Below are 25,496 nucleotides of genomic sequence, written 5' to 3'. Positions count from 1 at the left end.
CTTTTAGTCTCTTGGCCAGCTAGAATGCGTTGTTCCTGGAAACTGTTGACTTGATCTGTATGTTTTCAGGCACTTAAATTTAAGGTGAGATCTTGCTTACATCTGTAGTGATGTTGTTGATAGGTGCTTCCGTTGAATTGTGTTCTAAGATCACTTTTACCTGTTCTGCAGTGCTGTTGTTTGGTCTCTTGAGATCTTGCTGTGGTGGGTTTAGAGGCCATAGGCTCTTTCCAGCAGACTGTTCTGTTCTTCTAAGCAGGGTGAATTATGAATGTCAAACTGGAACACAAACATTCCTGAGCTCCTAGGTTTGGCCATAGTATCAACCATGCTGACAGCCTCAGGAAAGTTTGCGTGCTGCCCTTTCCAGCCAAACTTTTCCGTGAGTAAAGTGAAGGTTTATCTTTCTGAAGGCTATAGAGAGCTGCTGGTATTTGCGTAGAACTGTGAAAATGCCGAGCTATGAATTTGCTTTTAATGTTACTGGAAGGACAAGGCTATATTAGAAAGTACAAAACCAGGATAACAAAAAATATTGCTCTAGATTGTGTTGCAAAATTTGGTTTGTTGTTCCATGACTCCTGGAAATAAAAGTATGTTTTCCTAATGGCTACACTCTCACTGTAGCTTGAAAATGCAACTTTTTTCTTTACCCTAACAGTAAAAAAACTTGTTGGTGGCTCAGTCCATTGGCGTGTGAAACACATGCTCCAGTTTTTTGTGCTGTAGATCTTGTGGTCCTGCCGGGGAACGGTGATGAAGTGGAGAGAGGTGGAATATACACAGATCTTTGAACAATGTAGATCTCTCTCATTTTTTAGTACTGCTGAGTTATCTTCTTCCTTTCTTGCAACACTGCTTCGTTTCTTGAATTCCATGGTGTAACTTAAATCTAAATTGGTGTGTCGGCTTATGAAAGCAATATTGGCAAAATGTTTTTCTCGAATACCTTGGTCTGAATGACTACGGAGACTTTTAGTTGTGACAAAAGCTTCGTTACTGAACAAGCAGGGGTGTGACTGTGTTTGCATTTTTCTACTTAATTACAATCATCAGGACCTGAATATGTTTTTTAAGAACAACAGGCCTAAAAACTACATACGAGTTTAAGTAAATATTTTCAAGATGAGCTAATTTGAAAGAAAAATACGAGTATGTTTGAAACAATAATGTTTGCAGGACATCAGATTAATTCTTAGTTTTATGATCTCAGCACATAAATATTATGGAAGCTAGTGAGGATGGCTATTGGGAAAAGAATCTCCTCTTTAGTTAAGCTTGCTATATTTGGATATTCTTCAAGTTTCTACTCTGTTTTACGGCATGAATGAACTTTGGGCAGATTTTGATTTTTTTTTTCCTTAAATTCTGAGTCATTTTAATAACTAGGTGGCATGTTTTTCCTTTCTTTTGAGGAATCTGAAGTCACAAATCAGAATTTCATTCTGTTTACTCCTGAAGTGCTGATACTCTGAGGCTTTTCAGCAATTCATGAAGCGCTGCATAGCAAGTTAAAAATGCAGGGAAAGCTCTGAGCACTTAAAACGTCAGGAAGAATAAAAGATAGAGCTTAATTATCTAAATCAGTTTTCTCAAGATACCAGGATTATAGCTACACTTGCAAAATGTCATGTGAAATACGTAATATTTATTGCTAGATAGGAGATCTGTTTTTCACCTGCAAGTACTTCTTCAGATGCTTATGACAGCAGCATGTTCTCTATTAGAGGTGGGACTTTTGATTCGAAGACTTGTCTGTGAAAAGGTCCCCAACAGTGTCTCGGTTGTCCTCAGGGTTCCCTTAGCCCATAACTTGAGGAATGTGAAGCTTTGCTGTTGTGTAGTATGTCCATAAACAGTTAATTCCTATCCTCTCTTTTAACAGAGGTTCGAATCGCTGCAGTTGAAGCCCTCTGTATGTTGGCTCAGTCCTCGCCTTCTTTTGCGGAGAAATGCCTGGACTTTTTGGTTGACATGTTTAATGATGAAATTGAGGAGGTGAGATTGCAGTCAATACACACCATGAGAAAAATTTCCAACAACATCACACTGCGGGAAGACCAGCTGGATACTGTTTTAGCTGTCTTGGAGGTAAGGAATTCCTGAGGGAGGGGAAAAATAGCATTCCTGTTTTCTTTGAGGTGTTATAATTTTATAATCCTTATCTGCCCTCTTCCTCTGAGCTGAAATTGTCCACTTTTTTTGGGTTTTTTTTTTTTTTTTCCTCTTCTTTGAACACCCCCAAAGGCTCCGAAGGTCTAGGAGTTTGCAATCTCCAGGACGACAGAGTGCTTTTGAAATAGATGAATTAAAGATAAAAACTCTTCCTTTGACCACTGTGTTGCCTTGTGTGTGTGTTTCCTTCTGCCTTGTTTTGTGGTCCAGTACTCTGCACCACTTCACATTGAATAAAACATAATTTTCTTTGTTTCCTTCATTCACCTGCTTTGGCCACACCTTTGCTTACCAAGCAGAGCCAGGAGATGGGCCTGAGATCTCTCTTCTGACTGTTCAGCGAGTTTGTTAGTATGCTCTGCAATAAAACTTTGGGGTTTTGAAACCAGTATCCTCCCAGTCAGTGCTTAGCCAGGATCCAGAGGACAGTGCAAGTCAGCTGCTTTTCCTAGTTGATAGGTTTGATCTGCGAAGGGGAAGAGATTTTGGCTGGATGAAAAGTGCTGTGCCAAACTGTTTCCCCTCAGACCTGATTTGTTTGCTGAGCTATATAGCCCTTCAGGTGTGGTTCTTTTTTGCTTTTTATTCTGCTGCATGTGGTAGGCAAATCCCCACTTCTTTTGCGTAGTCTCCCAGCACTATGCGGTACTGCAAATCCACTGTTTCTGTCTTTTCGCCTGCTGTTTGCTTTATTCAGGACAACAGTGGCTTCTCCAGGAAGAAGTAAACCAACCAACTTATTTTGGGAATTTTAGATGCCTCAGATTTTTCTGTAGTTGATTTAGATTTGTTCAGGCTGGGGACTTGTGCATCAAGGTATGAAAATGTCCTACTTAGGCTGAGGTCCTGTCTTACGCTTCCATGCTGACTTATCAAGTATGATAAACCATATTATGGTATCATAATTATTATCAGGTATTAAGATACCTAAAGTGTGAGAATGATTGATTGATTGATTGATTGATTAATGTTTTAATGGCTTTGTCTGACTATGAAAGGTGCTTGCTTGCTGTCTGTAAAGTCTGTCTTCCAGTACCAAAACAAAGATTTGGAAAAAGAGCATTAACTTTCGTGCCTAAATTTGTTCTGAAAGTATAAATATGGTGCAGTTGGGGATGAGTTAACTTCTTTTTTTACACTGCCACTTTAACTTTATCTGAATAACTCTTCCAGCCATTCCTTGCTTTTCTGACCAGGCTTTGGATTCAGCTTTCCCTGTTGTCCTTGATCTCAGTTTCTGAGTTGTGTTCCTCTCCATTCCTTTATATTCTTCTGGCTCCCTTGTCTCTGTACTGCTCTTCCAGTGGTCATCTAGCATATTTTATCTTCATGGTTATTTCATTACAGTCCTTAAAATACATCTTCTCTTTTGGTCATAGTCTCCCTTCTGCCACCAAAATAAGGAAAGACAGAGCAGCTCTGCTGTGCTTTTCTCCTTTGAGCATTTCTGTGTTTTGGCTGTCGTTTAAGAGCCTTTACAAGAAGACTGCTCTTTCTTCTTTTGTTTGAGACAGTGATGAATGAGCTGTTGATACTTAGAAAATTGTAATTAAAAAAAAATCCAGCATTGAAACACATCCAGTTCTTTTATCCTGTCAAATTTTCACATTCTGTCCAGCAATGCCACGCAAATGCTGGTAGCAACCATGTATAATACACTGGTATGGAATGGCAAGGTGGTTTTGGCAGAAGGCATGTAATTAATTAAGCTGGAGTTCAGCCACAGCACTTCTAAACGTACTGCTTGGAGATTGCATAAGCTCCTCTTTACAACATTGCCCTGCCCTGAAGAATAAAATGGCACCTTGGAAGTGGCACATTAGGGATTCCATATGGTCATAATGAAGTTCCTGACTGAACTTGTAAGAGTGGTTTGGGTTTTTTTATTGTCCACCTGTGACCTGTAGTTAGGTAAAGTTCTTTCATCTTATGGATGATCACTGTTAATCTGTTCTGTCTGGCCATTGACAAGTCCTCAACACTTACACAGACCCTCTGGAGGCTGCTGAGTGGGTTAAAGTCTTGTGGAATTGAGCAGCAGATTGAAAGGCTTCTCTGAAAGAGGATAAAACAGTCTTTGGTGATTTTTTTTTTTCTAAGTTACACAGCACCATCCTTTTCTGTTATTGCCTACGCTTAAGGGTACAACATCACCCAAATCAAATAGTGATTTTTTTCTCTGTTTAAGAAGGTCAGTGGTGAACCAGTTCACATTTTTTTCCAGTAAATGAAGCATGGGGGCGGATGAGACCAGCGGGTGATCCTGCAACATGTTGCCTGGTCTGTCGCTTCATCTGTGCTTGGCTGTGATAACTAGAAATGTGCGCTGTTTTTCGGATGCCTGTAGTACTAATTCAGCCGAGGAACAAGGAGTGCATACACAGGAACGTCTTCTTTCTTGGCACTCAAAGGTGTCTGCATTTTGGTTTTTTTAGGATTCTTCAAGGGACATTCGGGAAGCGCTTCATGAACTGTTGTGTTGCACCAATGTTTCAACTAAAGAAGGCATCCATCTTGCACTGGTGGAGCTGCTGAAAAACCTAACAAAATATCCCACAGACAGAGAATCCATATGGAAGTGAGTGTGTTCAGTGTCCTTGTGTGTTTACTCATTTTCCTATTCTTTTTATAATAGAGGCACTAGCCAAGTATTGAGCTAGCTAAGAAGGGAGCAGGTATTGCAGGTATGCAGTTCTGTTATTCTGTAAATATTTGAAATAGTTGCTGTGCTAAGCATTTTACTTATTCGTGACTGACGTAGAAACTCTATATTGTTCTTGCTTGTTGATAATTTTTTAATATTTAATTTTTTAATTTTTTTTTTTTATTTTTATCCAGAATTGAGGACCACTCCTGGCAAGAGCCCCTATTACAAGTAGCACTCAAAGTATCCCCAGGAAAGATTAATTCAACCTTCAGTTTAAAATTTAGTTTCTTTTATGCAACTAATTTTTTTTGTGCTTAATTGACACTGCATTAAATAATAATATTTGCCAGCAGCTGATAATATTGATCCTGACAAGTGGATTGGCTGTGTGGAATTGTGCTGTTGGAGGGACTTATGTCTGAATGAAAATAATGAACATCTGTGTGTGGGTTTTTTTGGTTGTTTAATGGAAGCAACAAAGGAAGTGATGCTCTGGCACACACAGTTTGAGATGGAATTCTTGAGTATTATTTGAAATACTTATTTTAGTCATCTTTGTCTTCCGGTGCACTTCTATTTATTTATTTTTGGAGTTCGGTGGAGTTTGGGGTTTTTTGCTTTGATTACTTGGTTGGGTTTTTACCTCCTCATTCCTTTATTTTTGAAGAAAAAAAATACACTTACTTGTTAGAGTTTAGTATAAAGGCTTTTCTTGGGTTATATAGCTGTAGGAGTAAAGTATTTCTTGGACAGTTTAAATAAACAATTTTTAGTACTGCTTGTTTTTTCAAGCTGGCCTCTCAGCATACAGGTATGCAGCCACGAAGAGACAGTAGACTTGGGCAGTAGGATTTTGATGCTGAACAGCACCTCAAAATGCCGCTGCACCATAAAGTAATAATGCTTTAAAATGTTGTATTTTACAGTGTATGTGTTTACTAAGGAAATTTTGATCTGTGTGTTTTCAGGTGCTTGAAGTTCTTGGGAAGCAGGCATCCCACTTTGGTGCTTCCGTTAGTCCCAGAGCTACTGAGCACACATCCATTCTTTGACACTCCAGAACCAGACATGGATGACCCAGCCTGTATCTTTTGAATGAAGCCAGTTGATCATTTTGACTGTAATAGATTTTGTTCATATTTTCCTGATGCTCACATTTGTTAAACCTTTTCAAACCGCAGCAGACAATGCTGTAGCTATTTCCAAATCTCTGCCACTTAGTTTTATTACTCAGCAAGTGGTAGAATACTCGTTATCTGGGACCATCTTCAGAAATACCAACGGGGTGTAATTGGCTTTTTTTTATGCTGTGATGAATAATCTGTTGATCAAACAATTTGTCAAGGTTTAGGCTTTGTAGATGCATCTTTTGATGTGAAAACATTTGTCTAGTTTGCACTAATTTTGAGGATGTTTTAGTTTTTAAATGAGTGATTTTCCTTGCTTTCTAGGTAAAACGCCTACCCTCATTGTTGCACAGTGTGTAGAACAGTCCTGTCTCTTAGTGCAGTAGTGGCTGAATCCCCATAATGCTGTAAATTTATGATCTTTCTGAAATAATTCAAAATCTGAAATCCTTATATTACTGTTAGCACTTCCAGTTCTTTCCAATTTGAACTGTTATTGTTATACCATTACACTTAATGATAGGAAATGTGAAATAATGTTTTTCCACTGTTCATTCTCTTTGCTTCCCTTCTGTGCGATAGCATGCATCAGAAAGAACATTATGTTCTGCAAAGAGATGTTAGACTGGATCAACTTCCTCTGTGAAGTTGCTCCTTATTTCTCTTACCAGTCACAGGCCATCGGGTAGAACTTCTATACAGAGCAAATAGATACCTTGGGAAAATGGAAAAGGGCTGGAATCGGGTTGAGAGAAAGATTAATCCCTAATCATATAGCTGAGTAATAATTTGATAAATTGGAGATAAATTATGTGAAGACAGATCTTAGAGCCAGAAACTACAAAGTAGACCTGAATGGTACATTTCCAGTGTAAACTGCTAATTGAAAACACAGTTTTGTCCTATTTAAAGTACTTAGAAAATTTGAATCGGGTTAGTTGAATAGCCTCAGCTGAAAATTTGGAAGCAGTTTTGGGCGAAGAGGCAAAATCTGTTTGTCAAGTAGGAACCTTTATGCTTGGCAGCCTGTGGATGCAGAGGATTATTCAGGAGGTGAGAGATGTGGGTTCAGACCCTTCTGTGGCTGTATAGGCGAGTGTCCAGACCATCCTAACCTTTGCGCTGGGATCCTTTTATGCTCTCCTGTTAGAGATCTTGTGCTTGGGGTCCACCTTGTTACAGGTGAATGCTCCAGCCTTTGGGCTAACTGATTAAAGCCTTTGACTGCCCTCTGTATATCTCTGGTTTTTGGACTTTTAAGAATGGTATTTCTATTCCAGAATTATCTTCCTGTGTTTGATTCTTTGCTTTGTTTTCAGTCTGTGTAAGAGGACTGTTTTGCAGGAGCTAGCGTCATAGGAAATAAGCAGGTTTTAGAGACTCAGAGGCGTACATTTAATTTTAGATGATGTTTGTGTACCAAACTGGTAAGCTCAGTGTGAGCTTTAATGGAGACTGAAACTCTACCTAATGAGCATGTTCCACATTTCCAGTCCCTGGCTGCTGTCCTATGTGTTGCCTTTGAGCAGTCTCACATTGGCAGTAGCATTCTTCCTCCAACATGGCCCATCATGTATCGCTTATGCTTTGTAGTTTGTTTCCATCTGCTCAGACAGCTTTGCCCAGCCTTCTCGAACTGTACAAAACTTCCTAAAAAATATCCAGCAAAGAAAGGGTTGTTGAGTTGTGGTTTTAACTTGCCATCCCCAAGGAGCTGCTGCTCTTGTTGTTTATTTTTCCTTAACAATCCATTTTGATAGACATTGCTGTCCTCGTTCTGATTTTTAACGCTGCTAAAAGTTGCCCAACAATGCCTGCCTTGTTCTCTGATCATACATTCAGACATTATGCCTATCTTCGGGACAGTCTCTCGCATCTGGTTCCTCCGTTAAAAGTAAGTTGGTTTGCACTTCGCCAGCCTGTTGTGAATATTGCTGGTCTTTTCCACGTCTCTGTGTGTCTCTCACTTTGATTATAAAAGTTGTTTCTCGCAGGCTCCAAGTGAATGAATACTGAAATGTATGTGAAGTAAGGAGAGCCAAATATTCAATTGTTACAATATGGATTTTGTAATATTTGGGGGAGAAAAATGATGTTACTGCGCTCAAGTGAGAATAGCAAATGGTTTGCTGGGAGGACAAGATTCCTGGGAGCTGTCTGTAGCTCTGACTGCATGGCAAAGGGGAGCTTAGCCTTTACAGATCTTCCAACATTTAACTTATCTCCCACCTAAATGATTTATGTGTGGGTGAGATGTGTTCCTTGCTGCTTTGGAGCATGTTTTTTCTGTGTGGAAGTGCAGGAGACACTGCACTTGACTATAAGTCATATTACAGTTCATAAAATGAATTGTGGTTTGTGTGGTCTTAGACATCCTTTGACTTGACAATGTCATAGTTAGTAAATGAGGAGGATGTTTTCCTCAAAGGAATGTTGAAATGTAACCTGAAAATCTCTAGCTGCAAGTGGGCAATAAAATGGAGAGTATTAACTAACAAAGATAAAAGCCTCAGACTTGAAATCCTTTATATAAATTTTGAATTTGAGAAATAAACCAGAGCTCTCAATTAGTAGCCATTAAATAACACAGCAACATCTTGCAGTGTTGTTACTCATGTTAGACTTCTCTGTATGCATGTGTTTCTTCTTGCTTAGTTGCCAGGTAGAAAGCTGGTGTCCTCCCCAGTCTCTCCCACTATTACACCACATGAAGATCCTTCCCAGCAGTTCTTGCATCAGAGCCTGGAGAGAGTTTACAATCTTCAGCACCTCGACCCACAGGGCATACAGGAGCTGCTGGAATTTACCATCCGGTAAGGCTGCAAGCTGACCTGTCCATGGGAAGATTGGTTAGGATTTGCAATTTCTCTGAAGCAGGTGCTTTGCTTCTGGATATCAGTGTTGTACTTTGCCATTGGGTGCTTAATCTGAGCCTTCTCCTAGAGAGCATTTTGATAAGACAGCACTTGTGGACTGTTTGAAACAAGACTGGTGGTTGAGGCTCTGGCTCTGCTCCATTGGTGTCGTTTGGGGGAACATCTTTTCGGAGCATGGGAAGAGCCATAAGGGTGTTTTTCTTGAACTGTTCAGTTACGGTAAAATATACTTTCAGTTTTTATGGATGACAGCCTTGCCTGTCATTCCTATTTCTCTGTCCCTATATGAGTCTCTCATTTTGATAATTTTTAATATACGTGCAGAGGGGTTTTTTTTGTTTGTTTGGGGTTTTTTTTGTGGAAAAAGAAAGGTTGTCCCCTTTGCTCTTCCCATTTCCATGCCTTTCATTCAGCTTGAGAGGACCTGCTTCTGGTGCTTTGTTGGGTTCTTGGCACCAGACCACCAGTCTCACTTATAAAGGACTCTGGCGTTCTTCAGGTGTTTGAAAATCAGAGGGAGATTTTCTTGGAATAGACAATATTACTGAGTGTTGCTCTCTGCTGTTGTATAGGGTAAAGGCTTATGATATGGCTTCAGAATGTGGGTTTTATTCTGCCTCTTCCATTTCATCTCTGGACTGATTTAAACAAATGAAACACTTGAAAATGATCCTTTCAATATGATTCTTCTGCTTGGAAAGAGGAAATGAGCCTTATTTTGAGAGTTAGAAAAACAATCTGAAATGCTTCATTCGGAATATGGAATTCCAAAAAGCTTTATTTTTTTTAACTTCCTCCAAAATAGCTGCCTTTTCTCTATGTGTAGCTGTAAATCGCTTTCACACCCCCCTGCAGTGGGGAATAAATAGTATACTCCTCACTAAAAACCCAATTGTGAAAACAATATGGTTTGTCCTCAGCTGCTCTAAAGCTTTTATACACTGCTTAAAACAGTCTCAAAGCATCTAATTCACTAAATGCTTGATACCAGTAACCTCTTGGCTGAGCATTTGGAATCTTATAGGCACGTGAAGGTCTGGAAACCTTGCAGGCCCTGAATGTTCACTATTTTGAGTGTTAAGAATCGTGTCAGACATGGCAGTAAGCGTAACATATGCAGTAAGGGACAGTTGCTTTGGAGTTGATGGAAATTATTAGCTTGGCTTTTTTGTCCTGCTAGGATCACCACCCAGGAACCATAGTAAATGAGCTGCTGTTTTCCAGCCTTAAGAAAAGGGAGGGTTTAAGACAAAAATAAAAAAGCGATAAAAAAGCAATAAAGGTTATGTAGCAGAGGGCAAGAGTTTCCTGCACCAACAGTTTGGTTACTGAGGGGAGAGGGATAGAAGAAGCTCACAGCAGTAGATTCGGCTGTGAGACATAATTCCTTCCTCCTTTGTCAACATTGTCATTGAGGGAAGTAGAGCAGACCCCATGGAGCTGGTGTCTACTTGGTGCTTGCATATCTAAACTTGTTCAATACTGACACTCTTCCCCCAGGCTCTGCAGCTTAAACTGTGGGTTTTTAGCACATTGGGCTTTGTGGTTTTGTTTCCCCATCTATACAACAGGACTTTTTTTGTCTTGCAGGGATGTTGAAGTCTAAGATTTGTAAGGAAATAGAATTAGTGGAATTGGGATCTGTAGAAGACTGGGGAATGGAATATCTATCTGCTTAGCTGTTAGCTGAGAGACGATGTTCTGTTCTCTGTTAGCATGTTGTGATGCATTAAGTTTGACATGGGAATTAAGCACCCAGCAGTATGTTCTTTTCTCTCTGGGAAAAGATTAAAGGGAGTCATGATGTAGGGCTCGGGCTGGCTTTACTGTTGTTGCACTGAAGGCAGGCACAGCCCCTCTTGTTAGGAGAGGTTTTCTTTGACTGCAAATTATACAGATAACCTCGTGGATTTTTGGAGTGTGTAATTCGGCCACCTTATGGTTTGCCAGAGTCAAAGTTTCAGAATTGCATCAGAAATGCAAAGATAAACCTGAAACAAAAGGAGAGGGTCATCTGAAGAAAAGACATTGTTTTTAATACTGCTGTAGGAAACATGGAAGTAGTGGCAATTGTAGTACACTTCGGATCAAAGCAGAACTTGGAGAACAGAGACGTGTTGAATCCACATCATCCAACCTGTTTTCAATTCTATAACAGAGGATTAGTTTTGTTTCCTTAATACACACTTTTGACTTTAAAACATGTTTAAGAGTAGAGAATCAAAGCCTTTTTGGGTCCTATTAACCATCTCTTTTTTTTTTTCTGTGAAGTTAAAAGCTTCTGTTCTAATGTTGTATGATTTACAACAAACACAACAGCAGCACACAACAGCTATTTGGGCAAATATCAGTACATCGGAATTCAGCTTGTTTTAAAAAGGCAGATTATTTCAAATATGCTTGGTTGCCTGAGCCTGACGTGTTCCAACCAACCTGTTGTAGCCAACATGAATAGTTAGATTTCCCAGCAGTGGAACATAAATGGTTATTAGCTGCTGTAGAAGTCTGGAGTGTCTAAAGTCTGGTTGAATCTGGAACTGCTGTGCCATATGGTTCCCATCGGGCTGGAGGGTAAAGTGGGTTGACAGACACTGCTTCCACTGCTGTGCTCGTGTCAGCCTCCAGGAATAAAGGAGATGCCAAGTCCCAAGGTGCAAACTGGTTTGTAGTGCATGTTTTGCTGCTGTTTCTGGTATTCATTCTAAGGATAAGAAAAAGCAAGATGCAGAAATTTTTGGCTTTGTTGTTGCTGTTGCTGCATTCTGAGTGTATTTAGATTAACTTGCTGTCTCAGTGGGTTTTTTTCCTTCTTTTTTTTTTTCCCCTCCTCCCCACATGCTTCAGTGACCTGCAGAGGCTTGGAGAACTGCAGTCAGAACTGGCAGGGATGGCAGATTTCACTGCAACTTACCTTCGGTGTCAGCTACTCCTCATCAAGGTTTGACTTTATCTGTTTCTTTTAGGCTGTTCTTCAAAAAGGCCCCAAGTCTATCTCAGTGGTGCACTTTCATGCTTTGATGTTCATGCTGAAAACTGGTGTATGATGGAAGAGCAGGTTCCATATATTTCTGATATTCCTGCTTCTCTTATGTGGCAAATAATTTATGCAGTAACTTTGCCAATGAGTATGCCAGAACGGGTCTCTGCTGTTGTACCTGGGGCTTGTGTTGATTCATGTGCATTTTACTAGACCAGAGTTTTTCTGACAGAAATCACAGTAGAGGCAACTACTCCAAAACCTTTCATGTTACAAGAGTAGCTTTTCTTTGCTAGTGGCACCTAGAATGCTTTCTGCTAAACTGCTGCTATAAGTAGAGTTTTTATCGAAAGTGTTTTGTAGTCAGCTTTTTTTGGTACCAATGCTAAAGAAATTCTTTAGACTTGATTGAGCAAATTATCAGTCAGGCTTTCTTTTATGGTGCTGAAATGATCTATTTGGTATTAGCAGGTGAAGAGGTTACTTTGGCACTGTGGCAGCAACCCTTTTCAAAGTCAGCTTCTTGCTGTAAACAGGAGCTAAATTTTCACTTCACTTCTGAAGTTATCAGCTGGAAATAGTTTTTAAGTTAGTCTCCTGGCATTCTTTAGGTGTTTGAATGTAACTTACACACATGTAAAGCAAGAACTAAAGCAAGCAACAAGCAGATTTCCAGAAGGGGGACTCAATAAAATCTGTTATGTAAAATCAAGAAGGAATTTCAGTTTCTTTGTTAAATGTGTTGCATCCAGTTGGCATATCTCATGGCAGCCCTGAAGTCTTTGGAATACATTTATCACTCAGAGAAGTTATTTCAGATGAGTAGTGTTACAGTCCAATAGAGTCCTAGTTGATCCAAAATTTTTGCCAAAGCGTAATTTGTTGTCCAGGCAGAGGACCAGTATTTAGGGGTGGTTCTATTGTCCTTCTCCAGAGTTGGACTGTAGTGAAGCAGGTTTGTGTATCTATCAAAAGTTTGTATATCTGGCAAAGAGGAGTACTCTGTTTGCAAGAAGGGGGTAAATGCTGCACAAGCCATTCTTGGCTCACCTTATAGAACAGTCAGCACATTAGTGATGTGGAGGGGTCAGTAATGTGGCTGAAATGAAAAGTAACTCATGATATCATGCAATTAAAAATTTTGATGTAGCAGAGAGAACCTGAATGTCAGAGCAGCCCTTCCAATTGCTTCTTTCTCTAACAGAACAGAAGCTGTTGGGGACAAAATATCTTCATTTCCCAGCTTCCCAAGGCTCAAAAGGTTCCAGACCTTTAAAGGCTCTGTATACCCTGTGATTTCAGGGAGTGGTTAGCTGGGATGCTGGGACCAGCTTAGGTCAAGGATATAGTCTATATGTTCATGAACTTTGGCTGCAGCCAGTTTTGTGTGTAGCTGTATCTAAGGACAGGCAGCTTCAAAAAAGGCAGTGGTATAAATCACCTAGGCAAGCTTGCTTAGTTTTTTTAACATCCATCAAAAATCAAATAGGGTGTGGTTGGGTGGTGGTTTTGCTTAATACAAGTATTAACAGCTGATTTTTACAGTCAATATTCTTAGCATCTCCAGGATCTTTGATGGAGCAGAGGCTGTGAGCAGGAAAGTTCAGAAATATGACTGCATAGGCAAGTTTCTGGGGGCAGCTGTTTTTGTTTCCACTTTTTGCCTGCAGTCTGAGATTGCTCAGATCTTGCTTTCGGGGAGGTAATAACTCAGTGGGCAATCGTTTTTCTAATAAGCGACTGCATTCTGCATAAAGTTCTCCTTGAGAAGTACAGAGAGCTTGGCTCCGCCAGTCTGTAATCCATGGGTTTGTTAATATTATTCTCCACTTCTGTTTTATTTTTTATAGTTTTATAGGTATCTGTGTGTGTGTATAAAACAAAAATATTTTGGAGGCCTTAATATTCCATGTTGTATCTAAAAGCACAGAACACACCTTTGGCCTGCTTTTTCAACTAACCTGTTGATCTACAGCCAAAGGACAGGGCATCTTCTCTGCTCCGAAGCCTGTCTAGCACAGGTTTATAATGTTCAAACTGAACTAAGTATTTATCATTGTTTCATGGGTTTCTTATGTAGGCCTTGCAGGAGAAGCTGTGGAACATGGCCGCTCCTCTGTACCTGAAACAGAATGCGTTAGCATCTGCTGCAGCAAAACAGGTGAGAGAGAAGCAGTTGGGTCTCTGTGGAGGCAGGGCCTTGGATACAAGCCCTTCTTGGTTATGTAACAATATTATTCTTCTGACCTTCCACTGCCGTAGTCTTAAGTAAATCTTAGTTCCCTGAAATGGAATAATTTCTCTCATCTTCAAAAGATGAATGGTGGGTGGGGGAGGTTCATAACAACCGTAAAAAGGCAAACATAGCACCCATTTTGCAGAAGAGCAAGAAAGATGATTTACAAAAATGTGGGCAGCTTGTCCTCACCTTACTCCTGGGCAAGGTTATGGACTAAATCTTCTTAAAGGTAATTCCTAAACATGTGAAGATCAACAAGGTGATTTGGAACAGCCAAAAAGCATTTCCCAAGGGCTTGACCATTGTCACTGCTCTCTACAATGAGAGAACTGGGGCTGTGAACAAGGGGGAGGGTAGTGGTTGTCATATCTTGACTTTAGCAAAGCCTTTGATACAGTCTCATGTCATTTTGTTTTCACCGAACTAGCAAGATTCTGGCTAAGTAAGTGGATGATAAGGCCCCTCACTGAGGAGCAGGTTAGTACACCTGGGCATGACTACTGTTCAGACTGGTCTGGACAGACTGGGGAATTGGTATGACAAGAACCTTCTGATGTTCCACATAGGGATCCTGGTGCACAAAATACTGAACATAAGTCATTAAAGAAGGCCAGCGTGTCTGGGAAGTGATCGTTCCCTTCTGTTCAGCTCTGGGAAGATCACATCTGGAGGGCTGTGTTGTCTTTTGGGCTCCCAAATAGAAAGAAGATGCTGACGAACTAGGGCAAGTTCAACAGAGGGACAGCAAGGTGGTCAGGGTCTGGAGCACATTTGCTGCAAGGAGAGGCTGAGGGACTTGGGCATGTCCAGTCTGGAGAAGAGACGACTTTGGGGTGTATTTACTGCTGTCTACCACTGCCTCATCATAGGATACAGATGAAAGAGAGCCAGCCTGCTCTGGATAAGAGACAATGGACACAAATTGGAATATGAGAAATTCTGGTTAGATTTAAAAGGGAGAGTGGTTGTGAAATTTATTGTAAGGGTGGTTAAATACTGTAACAGGATGCCCAGAGAGTTGGGAGAGACTCCATCCTTTGAAGCGTTCATAATTTCATGTGGCCCCGAGTAGCTGGATCTAATTAGATGTGCTCTGAGCAGTGGACCAGGCTAGATGACCTCTGAAGGTCCCACCCAACCTGAGTTATCCTGATTCTGTGATGTATAAATGATCTGATCCTGGAAAAATGGAATCTAAGCCCTAAGAAAAGGCAAAGGAGAAGGCAAGCTATTAAATAATCCAGAAACGAATCAAGAGTTAAAAGCAAGTTCACGGATCTGCTGAGAAACTCTGCTGACATTTTGAGTCTTTAATTAATTAAGATGTAATAAGAGGCAGGTATTGCTGTGCATCAAAACCTTCTGTGCTGTTGACCACTGTCCCCAAGGATGAGTAGAAACAAAAGCCTGTCGAGTTTTTGTATCTTCTCTAATTGAACTGTCTGTCTTGGGTTCCCTTCTTAGTAGTATGCAAACCCCCTGGGAAGTGTTATTGGTTGTGATGGTGACTGTAGATCACTTTCTATCAATGCGAGGTGAGGGAATATTTCCTATTAAATAACTAGCGAGTTCTTGGCTTCTATGCAGTCATACTGAACTCCACAGTATTAATTTGAGCACTTCTTTTGTCTACTTAAGCCCATCTCTTTGACAGATAAAGTGCCATGAGTAAAACTGTGCCACGTCCTGTGTAATCTGTAAAAATAAACCAGAATCACACTGTCTTGTGACATTTCCCATCGGCAGCTGTCGTACATGAAGCATTGTTGAATTTATAACTCTTTTCAAGAGAACCTGTCAAATCTAGCTCCAGAAATGTAAACCTGAGCAGGACCACCAGGGTTGCTCTGTTGTGCTGCTCATTTTGTGTTCCATAGTAGCCAGTGGGAGTCAGTGAGTGCTCCACCCCTAGAAATCTAAAATTCTATGTCAAGAGATAGACTGCTGATGGAGGGAGTGCTTGATTTCGGGCCAAGTTTCATGAATTATTTCTTCAATATAGCCAAGATAAACTTTCGGTATTAGGCGCCACTTTACGCCGTAAAGAATTTCACCAAAACAATGAGACTCCTGGATGAATGTATTCCTCAGTATGAAAAATAACAGAATCTGGTGATCATGCTTGTGCAAGAGTTTGCCAGAGTCTGATGGTTTGTTACCCTTGTGGTGTTCACCTAACAGATCTTGGAAGAAACTTATAAAATGGAGTTCATGTACAGCGGAGTGGAAGGTAGACAAGTGGTCATCATTCACCACATGAGACTGCAGGCGAAGGCATTGCAGCTTATAGTGACTGCGCGTACCACTAGAGGGTAAGGATGACCTGGTAACGGGATCTTCTTGGAGTTAACTGTCAGCTTGGTTTCCTCGAGCTTTGTTTAAAAAACTAGCAAGGATAAACTAGGTACATAAAACATCACAGCATGCCAATAACCATTTGCTAAACTAATTCAGAATGAGGAGCCTCTTTTGCCTTTGTTGTAGCTGTGGAGTGACACAACACTAAATTAGATGGCAAAATTATTGGGAAGATATGTTTAGGGCATCGAGTTCTCTCAGCTACAAACATATAAATAGGTTAAAAATGTTGCAGTGTGTCTTAGCATTGATATTTGGGGACTATTTAAAAGGAAAAGTCGATGTATGATAAGTGCACTAATTGTGTTTCATTAAGTATTTCTGAGTTTTTAGCATCAGAAAAGAATTGTCTTTTTGACTAGCGATCTGCTGGTAATCTGTGTGACTTAGGCACAATGCTCATGTGTACACAGGGGTGAGGTAACACGAGAGGCTTTCTGTGGCTCATTTTGGCTGCTGAGATTAATGAAGTTACACAGGGGTTTGGATTGCTGTAGAATTACAAGTTCATTGGTGGACTTAGAAAAAGGTGGTTAGTATCCTAATTTGTTTACTTTTCTTTCAAGTTTGTTGTCATCAATTTACTGTGTTGCTGTGGAGGTCCATAATATATTTGGCTCTTAACCTCTGGTTTTATAGGTGGAAAGCTAGTATTTTGTAACCCTGGCTTTGAGAACTTAATTGATGCTTATGCAAATGACTTTTTTATTTGTGAGCAGGGATAGAGATGTGGGGAGGAATATGGAAATTAATTTTTATTTTTACTCTGGTGAGGCACACCTTTCTGGCCTCAAAATTTTAGGGTCTTGTATTTTTTAGGAGCTTGTTCTGGATTCCAAAGCACCAAAACACTTGTAACCTTAGAGCCAATTTTCTTTATTCAAAACTAAACTGAAAAATGTTATCTTCACTACAGAGTGGAACCCCTTTTTGGGATGTGTGAAAAATTCTTGCAAGAAGTGGATTCCTTTCAGAGGTGAGGAACTCCATTGCTTCTTCACTTTGTTAGAAAATCTCCCTGCTGCTGTCATCAGGGAATATTCCTTTGGTTTTTCATCTCTTTGCATCTCCTTTCCCCTGTTGCTGCCCTACACTGGGGACTGCTATCATGAGATAATGGTAAAGCAAGAAGGAAACTCCGTCCTAAATGTAGAGTCAATGGAAGAGCTTTCCTGGGAGTGGGGACAAAAAAGGAATTTCTTCTTTCCTTATCCCAAATCTCTGAATTGTTAATGAGAGAGCAAGTGAACTTTCTACGTGCTTGAGGTGGGAGTTCTCTCACTCAGGTGTTGACATTTGCTTTGTAAACCACTGCTTATGAAGCAGTTGCCCAGCTCTCCTCTCAATTGAGAGGCGTTTCTTTGATCTTATCCTAATCTAGATGTCTAAAATAGGTCAGATAGGAATGCCCATTTTTTTCCTGTTGACTCGGGAGGGAATTGGACAGCCAGCCCAAAGATGTTAAGTACCCGGAGTCGGCTGAGCAGAATTCCATCTCTAGTTCTAATTAAATTCCTGTTTATTTGTGGTCCATATGCTTGGCAGTTGTGTCTGATGATGAGTGATGAGAAAAAGGAGCCAAATTCACTCATCCCCTAGTGTTTAGCTTATTTGGTACCTAATGACTGGAACTGTTCATTTGCTTTGTTTCTTTTCATAGCACTGAGTCTCAGGATCAGCAAAACTCATCACTTTTTCTCAAGAATGTAACTCCCACAGGCAGTGATGAATTCCACAAACGGGAATCTAGCTGATGCTAGATCTTGTCATTTGGCTATAAGGTCACCTACAAATGCTCAAACACATAAAATCCCCCTGTCTAGTTTTTGCAGCCTCAACATGCCAGATTTTAGCTGCATCCTGTGGCAGAGTAGTTGAAATTTGCTGTCTGTGTAATGGTAGTCGTAGGAACACAAGGATGCGTATCCCTGCTTAGCCCTCTTAGCACGTACAGAGGAGGGCATAATTTTTTCTCCCTTCCCCAAGCTGGTGGTAGAGGTCTCTGTTGATGGATGATGAGCTTCTGTGAGCACCACCAGGATCCTGAAAGAAAATCTCACTTCTAGGGCTTTAGGACCTGAAGCTGTTTTGGGCATGTCTGTTATTCCTGTCCAGGCTTTATAGATTCAGCCATAGGCAGAGGTAGAGTTCAACAGTGGAATTGACAAGCAGGGAGGAGAGCCCGTTGTTCAAGAGGCTGTTCACCTACAGAAAAGGTGCATTTTATTCACCAAGCTGCACAAGTACTTAGTAGGCTTACAAAATTGTCCTGCTAAACACGGCATGAGTGTTGCTGATAATAACAGCAATATGACTGCCTAGCACAGCATCTTCTGCATGGAGGGTAGTTTCCCGATTTTACTTCTGTATAGCAAATAAGAAATAGCAAATGTTCTTCTTTTGAGAGATTGTTCTCCCAAACTATGGAATGAATTCTGTTCTTCACCTCTAGAACAGAGGTTTTTTTTCCCCTACCGATTGTAGTTTACTATTAAAATTTCACTCCTTGGATGTAATAAATAATATTCTGATAAATATTCTTAGAGAAAAAACATTCTGGAAACTTCGCTGCAGCAGAAGGTCAGCCATCTCAGGTATTGGGTGTGTTAGATCCTGTAATGAGTCAGCTATTTAATTAGCTAAATAGAATCATGCAGCATAAAGAATTGGGCACATGCATGTCTTCCCTGAGAAGTGCCAATTTCAAAAGTTTGCAAAAGTAGGAATGGTTCTTTCATGCAGCTGCATCTCTTTGTTGAGACATTGAGATTGAATGCAAAGTACTGGCATTGCCCATAGTCTCATTTAATTAGCGCTCTTACTATCTAAATTGTGTTACAGCTGCATGTGCAGTCTGAGCATAGAAATCCCTACAGTATCTGCTTCTCATTGATGTGATGTTGATGGGCAACTCAGGATCTCTAGCTCCATTTTTATGCGCCTAGATTCCTTTGTCTGCTAGGCTCTGCATTGATGAAGGATCTAAGAAATGAGTCCTCCATAGCCCTTGATGGTTATCAGTTTGAGCACAAGGTACGATCCCTACATAACTAGCCAAAATAATCTTTTTCTTATATACAAGAAATGCATCAGAAGGGGAATCTACATACTTAATTCTGTCATTATAATTAAGTGTAAGGATCAGGTAGCTTGCCTGGAAATAACAATACCTTTTGAAAATGTTTGAAAAAAAAGTATTTGATTCTTAATTTATTCTTTACACAGATGTTTCATCTCTGAGCTCCCCCATATGCAAGGCAGTTTTGTAGATAAATTGCTGGACTTAATGCCCAGACTCGTGACATCCAAGCCGTCAGAAGTGGTCAAGATTCTTCAGACAACGCTGCGACAAAGTACCTTCCTCCACCTGCCTCTTCCAGAGCAGGTCAGTTTAACACAGAGAATTAAAATGCAGTATCTTTGAAGACTGTCTTGGCGTCTAACTAGTTACTAATATACCATGAAGCTTCTAGGATTCGGGTTTTTGGTCAGTCTCAAGTGTTATTTCTTCAAAAGCAGACACCTTCTCACCTAGCATCCTCAGGACTACTACTAGAAATACAGACAACTCAATAATTCCTGGCAATATCTTAGAGATTCCAAAATTGGTGCACAGTTTCTCCATTAAGAACAGTAATGATTGTCTTTTTCTCTTTCCTTCTCCTCCCCCTGCCTTGTTTTTTGCCAACCACTTTGCCCCTAATAGCTCCATAGAGCTACTGCAAATATCATTGAGCCTACTGGCGAATCTGATAACCCTCTGAGGTTTACGTCGGGGTTGGTAGTGGCACTGGATGTTGATGCAACTCTGGAACATGTGCAGGATCCCCAAGGAACCATTAAAGTTCAGGTAAGCAGTTGCTTGACATAAATGCAAACAAGATTGTGTCTTAGGGGGAGTTTGTTTAGGGGTGTCAATACTTCTACATTGAAAATAATTGTATGCTTTCTAAATAACAATGTTGGATTTCTGTGTTTTAGCCACACATTCAGAAAGTGGCCTGTATGCAGTGCACTGAGTGGACTTGCTTACAGTTCCCAAGAGTTTGCTTTGAACACTGTGATGCCGTTCTGTGCTCCCTACAGTGCTTTGACCTGCACTGGGAACGTTACGGACATGAGCACAAATAACTGCTGGTGAACTTGCAGCATCTGTACTGGTAGAAGAAGGAGGAAAAGAAACTCTTCTGAACAGTACAGAGATAGGCAGGCTCTCAGCTCTCTGTGTTTACAATTTAACTTTCTTCCTGCTGCTGAATCACTAATTTCAAGTGCAGCAGAGGAGGGAGGTGTGGTATAATGCCAAATAAAATATGCAAATTCATTCCGTAACAAAGAAATTAAAACCGCTGCTTACAATGCAGAGGAAGAAGCTGATGTCAATGTAGTTTTTCCCCCCTCTTCTCTGTGTCTGAATGGCTAGCCTGTGACCATTAAATCTAGGGCAACTGGACTCCTGGTTCCAAGATAAGGCACACCTTCCTGCCTTCCAAGCTTAAAGAGAAAACACCAAAATAACACAAGCTGTGCAGTTCCCCAGTCTAGTTGTTATTCATTTGTTTCCTTTTTTTTTTTTTTTTTTTTTCTCCTGTAGGTATTGTATCCAGATGGACAAGCACAGCTAATCCACCCTAAACCAGCTGACTTTCGAAATCCTGGTCCAGGAAGGCACAGGCTGATAACTCAGGTTTACCTCTCACACACAGCCTGGACAGGTAATGGTAATGATACAAGTTTGTGGGATTGTGTTCACTTCCCTAAGATAAGAGTGTGTCTTGCTTGATCTCAGTCTCCTGCACGTTAAATGTACGTGCCCACAGTCTTGGGGGCTTTGAGGATCCTGGATCAGCAGCTGCTGATGCTACCCTTAGCGTGGCTCAGATTTCTGTTTGTGCAGTTTTTGAGCAGTTACATCTCCCTGGGTGCCAGGGCACTGCTGCTGCGGAGGGGCCAGAGGGGCTGCTGTCATGGGAGAGAAGACACCACATGCTGGGGGATGCGAAGGCAGTCGGCTGGCACTGGGAACCTTTACACGGGAGTACACATTCAAGGGGAGGTAGCCTGTTTCTCTGTGGAGCAAAATCAATGGCAGGAGTTAGACCTACATCCTGATCTAAAGGCAAGGAGTCACGGTAAACTGACTCACTGTAATTCGTTGTTTTAGAACTGACAGGCATTTGAACAGAGCAAAGAACCTTTGGAACGGTGTGTACTCTACAGTACAATTTCACTCCTAATTAAACTTTTACCCTTTTAATGCCCTGAAAACCACCCTTCAGCTCTGATGAAGTATGCAACTCCAACACTTGCATTCAGTCTTAGTTGGCATTCACACCTCCCCATGAAGGTGCTTTCATAATTTCCCTATGGACTTGAAACAACAAAAGCAGAGTATTTGTTCACAGCTCCCTTTGTCCTGTTTTCTTTTAATCCCTTCACGTTTATTCAGATGTGAGCTTTTTTCTGAGCAGTTATTAATAGGATTTGCTGACATTTTTTTTTTAAACAACAGAGTTTTGTTTAGTGCCATGTTCTTTCAAATGCTCCTGCTTCTATAGCATTTCCAAGGTGTACTTGTTTATCCTGCTATGTTTGTTTTGTTTTGGAGAAGAAATGGTATTATTTCTACAATTGGAACTATTTAGATTTAAAGGTTTGTCCTGTACCAGAGGGAGCTGATTCAGGTCCTTATTTCTGCTTCTGCAGCGTTCCCTGGAAAGGCATTTGAAGCATGGTCTGGAGGGATTCTGTTCCGGTGTCTCCCCTAGCCGTTATTTTAACCATTAACTTTGACTTGGGCAATTAGGACACTGAGCTTAGGAAGGAGGATGCCCAGATACAAAGCATGGATTAACTGATGGGTATATAGCAGGTGTGATAGAGGGGACTGCAAGCCACAAATTAAAGAGTTGACAGTATTGGCAGAAGGTGAGTCTCAGGGAGCTGTTAGATGAACTGTGGGATAACTGTGGAAAAAGGTTATTTCTTGTGTTGTATCTGGCGCTGATGACATCTCAGCTGGAAGTACCACTACTGTTCTGGGCATCGCGTCTTAAAATGGTGTGGGGTTTTGTAGGTTTCATTTAGGTTTCAGTAGTGTGGTCCTGCTGTGGGTTAACCCAGTGTACAGCCAAGCCCCACGACCTGTAGTGCTCACTGGCTGCTCCCCAGTGGGATGCGAAAGAGAACCAGAAGGGTGAAAGTGACAAAACCTGTGGGTCATTGCATTGTTCAGCAGTAGCTAAAGTCTCCCTATATTATCAGCAGTGTTTTAGTCACAAATCTGAAACTAAGCATCATGCAAGCTGCTGTGAAGGAAAGCTAACTTTATCCCAGCCAAACCCAGTACAAGTCCGTATGGAAACCTAAAGGAATCGTGTTTCAGTCTAGAAAAGAAAATTTTGATGGGGATATAGTCCAGCATGCTGCTCAGTCATACTATGTATGTAGACTTGAAAGCCTGTTTTCATTATGACCACTGAGGAAGAACAAAGTGAAATCATGTTCTGGACAGTATTTTGTCTAGCTGCTGAGATGGTGAAAGAGGGGAAAAAGGCTGTCTTAAAGTGTAAAAACCTCCAATAGAAGAGATTTCTTAGAGTAATCTGTGAGTCTTGTCAAACATCATCTACATTTACTTGATCCTGCCATAAAAACAGAGGCAACAAAGCCTGCTAGTTTCGTGGCCTTTGATGATTTTATTCTTATTTAGTTGAAATAACTTTTAGCAGTTACTTTGGGAAGTTGCTGTTGTTACTTTAGCTGCGAGATTGTTTTTTTTTAAGCTATGACAAAGAGGCAGGGGATGTAAAGCGGTGCTGAGTTCTACCACGCCAATTCTAATGACAGTTGTATTTTCAAACACCAGATTGGATTCTGGTCAGCCCAGAAGGGCTCTGTACTTCACCCAGCACACAGTACATAAAATTTCATTCCATGTTGGTTGTTCACTGTGTGATGATAGTCATGTTTTTTTCTCTACAGAGCCATGTCAGATTGAAGTGCGGTTGCTGCTGGCTTTCAATTCCAACAGGAGCAAGGCATCTACTAAAATTCCTAAGTCTGCCTGGAGTGAGAGCTTGGAGGCTCTTCCATCATCTGAAAACGGCATTGAGGGGACCATACCCTTCAGCAAACCTGTCAAAGTTTATATAATGCCCAAACCTGCCAGACGGTGAAGTCTGTTGCTAAAAGAAATATATTTATGGGATTGTTGGGTTACCTGAAAACAACATGTTCTAAGATAGTGAACCAAACCAAAACAGTTCTATAAGAGAAGTTTGCCTTAAAAATAAAGCTGCTGAAGAATGACTGGTCTCCTCTGTTAAGCAGCAGATAGACCAGTACAGGAGTTCTTCAGCTTGTTAACAATAATTTGCAGAAAATGCAAGTTTTTCTATATTCAGTCAACAAAATCAAGACAGTTCTTGGTCAGCATTCCAGAAGTGTCTCATTGGGCCATATCTTCAGCTTTCACTTATCAAAAGTTTGTCTTCAAGGCCTCTAGGTTTCCTGCTACGTATTTACTGAGGTATTTACTATGTAAATGCTTAGGCATATAAGTCAGTGTTATTTTTACAGTACTCTGAAATGAAGCTAAGGAGTTTGGGATTTTTGTTTGGGGTTTTAATGTTTTATTGGTTGGTTGGGTTTTTTTAAGTGTCTAACCTTGTATTTGTGCTCTGGTACCTAAATTGTTAGGAAAAAAATTATTCTGAAGTGTTGTTATTCTTGTGTAGGAACTGCATCTCAAAGTGAAATGCCAGTTGCTGTAGGCCAAATCCTGAGCAATTTTACATCCTGTATTGCAGTACTGAAATCAGTACAGTTTGGAGAAGAGCACAGGTTATTCACGGTGCAGGGTGAGGAGGAACCTGTTGGTGCAAGCAGCAGAACTTTGTTAGCAAGACATGGAATTTAATTGAGTTATAGGAACAAAAAAATAGGTTACTTTTTAAATCCAGCTCTCCTGTTGCACATTTTTATGCCTTTGGGAACAGCGTGATTAAATGCTGTAGGTTGAATAATGATAAACCCCATCCCACTAAGTTTTATGGAATCTGTTTGCGTGGTGAGGCCTGAACCAGTCTTACCAAGATGAGAAAGTCTCTTTAGTTTTTCATTTCAGCGGCAGTTTTGGCAGCCAGAGTCTTTCTGATGGGCTGAAGTAGCTGAACAAGCTCTCGGTTAAGCAGCAGTCAGGCAGCTCGTCAGCGTTCTTGTGAGACCGGAGTGCAGAGGGACAGGAACGTAATAAAATTAACATGATCCTTCTGGCATTCCTGGTGAAAGCGTGTTTGTGCATCGCTCTCATGTGCAAGGCTTGAGCGGACTGAGGAACTGCCTGTGGTCTGTAGCAATCCTTTGGTAGGATTTTCTAGAAGCACTTAATGTGTGAAACTTTGTAGGGCAGCAGCCAAATGCTACCTTGTGTTCATGAATCAATTGTTAAAAAAAAGGGTTTACTTTTAGCACGTAAACAAAGCAGTGAAGAAATACTTTCCAGTTGCACAGAGATGAGTGTAAATAATAACCCCTTTTGTGCTATGTACAATAAACCTGGAAAACTCGTGCTAATACGTTTCCTCTTTATTCATAGAATCCTAGAATGATTTTGGTTGGAAGGGACCTTAAAGATTATCCAGTTCCAAACTCCCTGTGATGGGCAGGGACACCTCCCACTGGATCAGGCTGCCCAAGGCCCCATCCAACCTGGCCTTGAACACCTCCAGGGATGGGGCAGCCACAGCTTCCCTGGGCAACCTGTGCCAGTGCCTCACCACTCTCATGGTGAGGGAATTCTACCTTATGTCTAGCTTAAATCTGCCCCTCTCCAATTGATACCTGTTTCCCCTCATCCTATCACTAGATGAGTGAAGAGTTGTGTCTGCACGGTCCTGGGCTCATAAAGGATTGCTGCAAAGTTTTTGTGATTTTTGTTTTTATTTTTAGCACTGACATATTGTGACCCAAAGACTCATAACCACAAAACTATTCAGCTGCTCGAGATACTCTTGCATTAAATACCCTTTCTTACTGCTACTACAAACGGGGTTTTGGTATTTCACCTTTAGGGCACTGCTTTGAAAACCTGTAT

The 25,496-nt window shown here is 40.8% G+C and overlaps 1 protein-coding gene across 3 annotated transcripts in view; it reads left to right on the top strand.

Annotated features, from left to right (window-relative positions):
* INTS4 (integrator complex subunit 4) overlaps positions 1-25,227 on the top strand; it is a 34,981-nt gene extending 9,754 nt beyond the window's left edge. For 2 of the 3 annotated variants that reach the window (XM_054083148.1, XM_009566437.2), the window contains 13 exons: positions 1,886-2,091; positions 4,611-4,753; positions 5,791-5,906; positions 7,710-7,843; positions 8,605-8,762; positions 11,670-11,763; positions 13,883-13,963; positions 16,223-16,353; positions 17,316-17,375; positions 19,625-19,784; positions 20,106-20,249; positions 20,994-21,114; positions 23,384-25,227. In XM_054083148.1, the coding sequence (XP_053939123.1) occupies positions 1,886-2,091; positions 4,611-4,753; positions 5,791-5,906; positions 7,710-7,843; positions 8,605-8,762; positions 11,670-11,763; positions 13,883-13,963; positions 16,223-16,353; positions 17,316-17,375; positions 19,625-19,784; positions 20,106-20,249; positions 20,994-21,114; positions 23,384-23,577 (1,742 nt within the window). In that variant the 3' untranslated portion in view covers positions 23,578-25,227. The remainder of the gene's footprint in view (positions 1-1,885; positions 2,092-4,610; positions 4,754-5,790; positions 5,907-7,709; positions 7,844-8,604; positions 8,763-11,669; positions 11,764-13,882; positions 13,964-16,222; positions 16,354-17,315; positions 17,376-19,624; positions 19,785-20,105; positions 20,250-20,993; positions 21,115-23,383) is intronic. The other variant, XM_054082975.1, reaches the window with a different exon arrangement.
* The last annotated feature ends 269 nt before the right edge of the window (positions 25,228-25,496 follow it).

Source organism: Cuculus canorus, chromosome 1 (genome assembly GCF_017976375.1).
Source record: "Cuculus canorus isolate bCucCan1 chromosome 1, bCucCan1.pri, whole genome shotgun sequence".
Classification (NCBI taxonomy): Eukaryota; Metazoa; Chordata; class Aves; order Cuculiformes; family Cuculidae; genus Cuculus; species Cuculus canorus.
This window is presented reverse-complemented; position numbering and strand designations above follow the sequence as displayed.